We start from the raw sequence: 7,179 nt of genomic DNA on the forward strand, positions 1-7,179 counted from the left end.
GACTAATCTTTCAAAGAGCTGCGACTTTTCTTCTGCATTTTTGTCTCAAATGCAGGTATCTACCCCACTTCGATGAGAATAACAGCTGCTGCCCGCCAGCCCTGAGGCACCCCCCCCCGCTCCACACGCTTTCCTGCTCGAGTAACCACCCCTCTCACACACAGCACAGGAAAGCCCTCTCCTTCGTAACAAGAAGTACCTCATGATAAAGCGGATCATGGGCAGCATCCGAGTAAACAGGTGAGTCTCCCGTTTCATCCAGCTTTCATGGTTCTGAATCCATGTTACCTTTCTGTAGGCCACTAAATTCTCCCCTAGACTAGCCACTGGGGTGTCATCCAGTGGGGATGACTACAGACCCAAATGCGGAGGACTGCAGGCACCCCACTCAGGAGGGGAGGGTCACGGTTGTCCTCCCCTACAGATCAACTAGATGGCCAATTGCTGTGATGCTTCAGGCAGTGAGGAAGAGAAGGAGGGTGTCATGCCAGCAGAATATGGTGTATCCTAGCAGGCCTGGACTACTCCCCTTCTCTAGAATGCTGTCACCTTCACTCCTCCTGCCCAAGCTCCTTAGCAACTGGGGTATGCAGTCATGCCACCTCCGGTAAAGGTATTTGCATCAGGATAGAAGCAGACTCTATTTTATGGGATGGTGCAATGATTTAAGTGTGTAAGGGGAAAGAGAAACTTAACTACACGTGCTTCACAACTGAAGTTGTGCCCATGACTGCCTGGGGGCTTCGCTTCATGAGGCATCTGTTGTGTGCTCATGATCCCTCCTTTGCAGACATGTGTGGGGCATGTTCACAATGTCTTTATCCTCCAGGGCCTCTCCCACATTTTCCAGTCATTTTCACAGGGTTTTTAGAACAAGGAAAGTCTGACATTAAATTTGAAACTTGAGCAAACCAAAACAAAAGCTGCGTGAGAAGTCGCAAATCCGCTATATTGCAGCTCTACCACAGCTCCACCCTATGGTCAGCAAAGAGAATACATAGAAAGGCAGAGGACTACAACCCTCTGGAAAAGGCCCTAGGGGCCTCCATAAGACAATTACGGATGCAATTCAATGTGAATTCAAGTAGAAAAAATCCTATGACCCCCAGTATTGTGCAGTCAGCCATGCTGGAAGTTTTAGTGCTTTTTCTGTCTAAACATGCACAGGATTGCACCCCAAATTTAGCGGAACCACTGCTTCTATATACCTCTGGATCACCTGACAGATTTTGCTCATGACCACTGCTGTTTTAAGTAAAAGTCGGCAGTGTTTTGATTATCTGTGAAACCAGAGTATGGAAATCCTGTTTCCCTGATGTTCTTGGACCCCAGCTCCCATAAGACCCAGCTAGCATATTCAGTGCTTGGAAGGGATGGGAGGAAGCCTGACCACCTCTGGGGAACCACAGGTTCCCTGACCTTGCTATAGCCTGTGGGTGCCCAGCCAAGCAGGTGACAACTGAGAAGCACATTTGAGACCACCACTTGGAAGCCTGTTGCATTGCCATGGGTAGGTCCTCCACCGCCAGCCTTCACTGGGCTCTGTTGAGGCAAAGGAGACAGAGAAGTAGGACATCTGAAGAAAAGGACAAGAGCAGCACAGCAGTGCAGGGACAGGAGCCTGGGGAGTAACTGTGGGTGACCCCTTCTTTGCACGATATCTCTGCTGCAGGCTGGAGCTCACACACAGGGGCAAAATAGAAAATTGCCATAGTTGCTTTGCTTTGCAGTACACAATGGTAATCTACTGCGCTTCAGCCTTTGGCTGGCCCGGGCTCTACTCTTTTCGTTTCGTGGAACCAGGGCTTTTTTTGTCATAGAACGCACCGGAACAGCGTTCCGGCACCTTTTTTTGACGGATTTTTCCAAGCGATTGTGAATCGCCCTGTTGGGCGTAGCAGGTCTGCAGCAAAAATCATTAACATAATACCTGTGGGCTGCTTGTTCGTTGGCACTGATTGTGAGGGCGCTGCTCGGCTTGGGATCGGTCGTGTGGCCGAGCACTGAGTGCTTACTGCTGGCGGCAACCATTGTGTAAAAGTGTGACCCCAAGACGTGAGTTCTGGCACTTTTTTTTTTTTTTACAAAAAAGCACTGGAACTATTTCTCCCATAGTAAGAGCCAATGTGTTTAGTGTTGGGCTGGAACTCAGGAAATTGAAGTTCTAGCTCCCACCTGGCCATGAGGTGCACCGTGAGCCAGTCCCTGACTCTCAGCCTCCCTTACTCACAGGTTTATTGTGATGATCAAATGGAAAGGAGGAAGAGGGATGTATAAGCGACGTTGCTTTCCTTGCAGTAAAAAAAGTAAATGTGATGTGAATCCATATATCAATCTAGTCAGAGAAATTCTAGAGCTATATGCCCAGCACCTCTGCCTAGGAATTCAGCTCAAACCCTATAAACCCCGTCCTAAATAAATAAATAAATAAATAACACCTTGCCAGGGCAACACAAGTTCGGGATGTGTCCACATTCCTTCCCCTCGCTACTCCATTGTTGCCACCCAGCACGTTGGCCAAAGGTGACAAGCCTGCAGGCCAACACATCCGTAAGATATCAGATGTTTACTATGTCTGCACTTTCTGGGAAAGTGGTGGTATCAAACGGGAATTTCCGTGATGAATCTGCAGCCACCCATTAGAGCAAAATGGAGATAAAGTGGGACACGTTGTGAAGGAAGAGGAGATAAAGGCAGGGATACAGCTCTGCAAGAAAGAGGGAGTTTCTTTCAGGCTATCTGCCAACCCTTTGTCTCTTGATCTCTAAATTACACCTTTGGCTTTAGATATAGGATGCTGGGAAACACGCTTGTTGCTGTAGCAACAGAATTGTCTAGAACAGTGGAAGTGTATAAACATTGTCACAGATGCACCATTAGATCAACAAATGAGAAGGAACAGAAAATAGAAACTTCCAAGCCTTATGCAATTCAGAGTTAAACTGTTACAAAACCATACCCGCATAGCCCCTGGGCAGTCCCGCTGAGGACGTGAACTTCCCCCTGCCAGGCAAGTTCTGGAGAAGATGCAAGTGCCCTGTGTTGCAAATGTTCCTTGTGTCCAAGGTTCCCAGAGCCTTGGCCGAACTCATCAGACAGGCACATTGGTGATGTGATATTCTTGAGCAGAGATCTGAGTTTTGGTTGGGACGATGCAGAGATTCAAAAGTGCGTATCACATCTTTCTTTATCCTCACTTTGAACACAGAAAGTGGAATCTGCAAATCAGAACACAGAAGCAGATGATTCCTTGTTTTCCTACTTCTATAATTATTTTAAGGCACAATTCTATCTATATTTAGAGAGAAAGATGCCAGACATAGTTATTCTGGCTGGGGATTATGGGAGATGTAGGACTTCTTTCTATCTAAACATGCACAGGATAGTGTCCTCTCTTTCTCTCATTCTAAGCATACTGTCTGTAGAAATACAAAAATTTAGCCTGCAAAAACGGCAAAGACTAGAACATTCTCTTATTGCAAGTATTTGGAACTCAGAGAGATCTACTTTCCTGAAGTAGTTTATCATATTTCTGAATGGCAGCTCTGCATGTTTTCCTTGGAGACACTGAAATTCCAGTGCTGAGTGGAAATTCCAGTGCTCTGTTGTAAAGGGCATACACCTGTTCACCAGAACAGGGCTGGAAAATCTGAGGCCCATGGGACGAGCTTGCCCCTCTGAGGGTCCCAGTCTGGTCCTCAGGTGTTCTGCAGTTGGCCACACCCCTTTGCTTGCTTCCACCACCTTTCCCCTGACTAATGGTTGTTTGGCAATTTCCTGGCTTTTGCACACGTCTTTTCCCTATCCTAAAAAGTTGAAATGCTTCCCTTAAAGAGTCAGAGCCAAACAAAAGGTTTGCTAAACACACAGAGTGAATCTGTACACGCTAGCATTCTCCACCGTCTTATAAGTGCACATGGCACTGATTCAGATGGAATTGGGGATGTAACTGGGAGGCTATCCCCTAAATTTCTTTGTCCCCCTAATTTTTTGCTATCATTACATGCCATCCAGTCATCTCTGACATATGGCAACCCTGTGAATGAATGACCCTCCAGAATGTTTGGAGCTCCAAACCAGAAGAACTGCCCCTTGCTACTTCTTTGGCATCCACCAGAACTTTTAGGCTGATTACAGGCTTGATCAGGCCTATGACAGTTTTAGGTGAGATGGGTTTCACCTCCCCCACAGAATTACACAGACTTACACTCACTCATGGAGAGGGGGCTTAAAAAATACAGGAGGGGAAGCCTGGGAGTGAGAGCTTTATGCTTTAATATGCTGGTGCTTTTGCTGTTCAAGCCCACCTTTTTTGCTTTCGGCCTTGACCCTGCTGACTTCAGTTCTACCCACCACTGAAAACAGCCTCTCAGCGTTTCTCCACAACTGAATTCGGCCTGGAATTTGGGCTCAAATTGGCTCTGCAACCTTGCAGTAGAAGTCCACTGTGACAGCAGTCCTGTGGTGGATTAAATGAGGCACTATATTATTGTCCATGAGTGCTAACAGAGATCTTTTGAGAGATCACAAACTGCTTTGCTCCCACTTTTAACCTTAACCTCTCCTTTTCATAAGGTACAGTATTGTCTCCACTGAAGAAGATGGGCACAAAGTCTCTTCACTCGGCAGCATTAACGGGCACAGTCGGAATGGGAAAGGGCATGCCCCTCGACGGAAACGCCGCAACCGTTTTGTTAAGAAGAATGGCCAGTGCAATGTCTACTTTGCCAACCTCAGCAACAAGTCTCAGCGTTACATGGCCGACATCTTTACTACGTGCGTAGACACTCGCTGGCGCTACATGCTCATGATCTTTTCGGCAGCCTTCTTGGTCTCCTGGCTGTTTTTTGGCCTCCTCTTCTGGATCATTGCTTTCTTTCATGGTGACTTAGATGCCCTTAGTGCTGGAAGTGGCTCCACTGCTACCAAGTTCTGCATCAAGCATGTCAATGGATTCTTGGGAGCTTTCCTCTTTTCAGTAGAAACACAAACAACCATTGGGTATGGCTTCCGATACGTGACTGAGGAATGCCCACTAGCTATCATGGTGGTGGTAGTACAATCCATTGTGGGCTGTGTAATTGACTCTTTCATGATTGGCACCATCATGGCCAAGATGGCTCGCCCCAAAAAACGGGCACAGACCCTACTTTTCAGTCATCATGCTGTCATCTCCCTACGGGATGGCAAGCTCTGCCTCATGTGGCGGGTGGGCAATTTGAGGAGGAGCCATATTGTGGAAGCACATGTCCGGGCCCAGCTCATCAAGCCCTACATGACGGCAGAAGGTGAGTATCTTCCATTGGACCAGCGGGATCTGAATGTAGGCTATGACATAGGCCTTGATCGCATCTTCTTGGTGTCTCCCATTATTATTGTCCATGAGATTGATGAAGAAAGTCCTCTCTATGGGATGGGCAAGGAAGAGCTGGAGAGGGAGGACTTTGAGATTGTTGTCATCCTTGAGGGCATGGTGGAAGCTACGGCCATGACTACGCAAGCTCGCAGCTCCTACCTGGCTAGTGAGATCCTCTGGGGCCACCGTTTCGAGCCTGTTGTTTTCGAGGAGAAGAAACATTATAAAGTGGACTATTCACGCTTCCATAAGACCTATGAGGTGGCTGGAACCCCTTGCTGCTCTGCTCGGGAGCTGCAGGAGAGCAAAATCACCATCCTGCCTTCACCTCCGCCACCACCTAGTGCCTTCTGCTATGAGAATGAGCTGGCTCTTGTCAGCCAGGATGAAGATGAGGACGACTTGGATGTAGGAGTGGACTTGGATGGAGGCACGAAAGAAGATGCAGGAGTCATACCCATGATGGAATTCGGGAGCCACATGGACCTGGATCGGTTGCAGGTCTCCATTCCCTTAGATGCACTCTCATACCGCAGGGAATCAGCCATCTAATCTCCAGCCTGGACTCCCATACCACATTTCTTCTCCAGTGTTTCTATATTCCTTTAGCACCTGTGCTTGTCTGGAAAAGCACCACACAGGACTTCTTCTGCCAGCTCTTTCATACACTTGAGCATGTACATAGGTGACACTCCTCTGGCATTGGATGGTTCAGGCTCCCTGCCATGAGAGTAGACATTTGATTTTTAAACAACCCGAATTCTGAACAGAACTGAGGTCCCTCTTCATTGTTTCTGCACTCCTGCTTTTCTGTGGCATGGAACTGCCAAAAGGGCAAATGCTGCAGTAGCCCAGGAAAATATATGGTACATTTTGCTATGCTGCCAGGAGCAGCTACGACTTAGTGACCTTGGCTCTCAGGTGGTTGATGGGATTGCTGCAAGACAAGAAAGCTGCAAAAATCAACCAAATATGAATGAATGGGAGAATCTGCTACTTTGTAAGGGGCAGTGGCAAGAGGTTATGATTTGCATGTGTATTATTTGTTGCATACTTAAAACACTACATCAGGAGAGAATAACTTTAGCTTCCTCTGTTCTTATGCATAAACAGTGACTCTCTCTCTCTCTCTCTCTCTCTCTCTCTCTCTCTCTCTCTCTCTCTCACACACACACACACACACACACACACACACACACATTCTTGGTATCCATGATTCCTTAAGGGGACAGTCCTACCTTTGTTTATCAAGAAAAATGGCCTACAATGTCCAGCAAACCCAGCCAGTCCTGGGGCATGTTGGAAGCTGTAGGCCCCTTTTCTGTCCAAACATGCAGAGCATTGCACCTTAAGTAACCTTATCACCACATCTTCTCTTTTCCTTTTGAAGTTTAAGTCCCTCTCCATGAAGATGCCAACCCTACAACTGAGAAACATTTGCAGGAGGAAATGTTCCCAACTGGGCAGGTGCTGAATGGCCTGCAACCGGCCTCTTCCCCTCAGAAATGAAATCTATTTGCTCTGCCTTCACCATCTTCTCATTCACTCAATGTTCTCACTGGGAAAAGCAAAAGCGAAGGTATTTATTTTTTAATAAAGTTCTAGGGAAAGTCTGGAAACAAAGAGATGGGGACCCTGAGTTCATTGCATCATTATGAGCAGGCAATCCTAAAATGGTGAGCTGGCAAAGAGCACTGTAGCAATTCCTGTGTTGGACTTTGGCTGGTGAGACCCAAGACTGCAGAAATAAGGTGGAAAGAGGAGCATGGCCTGTTCCTGAACAGCACAAGGTCACCAGCACAAGATTTTCCAGGAGCATTTCA

General features: G+C 47.2%; 1 protein-coding gene across 1 annotated transcript; it reads left to right on the forward strand.

Annotated features, from left to right (window-relative positions):
* Positions 1 to 202: 202 nt before the first annotated feature.
* KCNJ4 (potassium inwardly rectifying channel subfamily J member 4) lies at positions 203 to 5,908 on the forward strand. The gene is made up of 2 exons (XM_044441173.1): positions 203 to 240; positions 4,576 to 5,908. Exons 1-2 carry the CDS (start codon positions 203 to 205, stop codon positions 5,906 to 5,908), a joined length of 1,371 nt encoding a protein of 456 aa, XP_044297108.1.
* Positions 5,909 to 7,179: the final 1,271 nt, after the last annotated feature.

Source organism: Varanus komodoensis, unplaced genomic scaffold (assembly GCF_004798865.1).
Source record: "Varanus komodoensis strain SLA01 unplaced genomic scaffold, ASM479886v1 scaffold39, whole genome shotgun sequence".
Classification (NCBI taxonomy): Eukaryota; Metazoa; Chordata; class Lepidosauria; order Squamata; family Varanidae; genus Varanus; species Varanus komodoensis.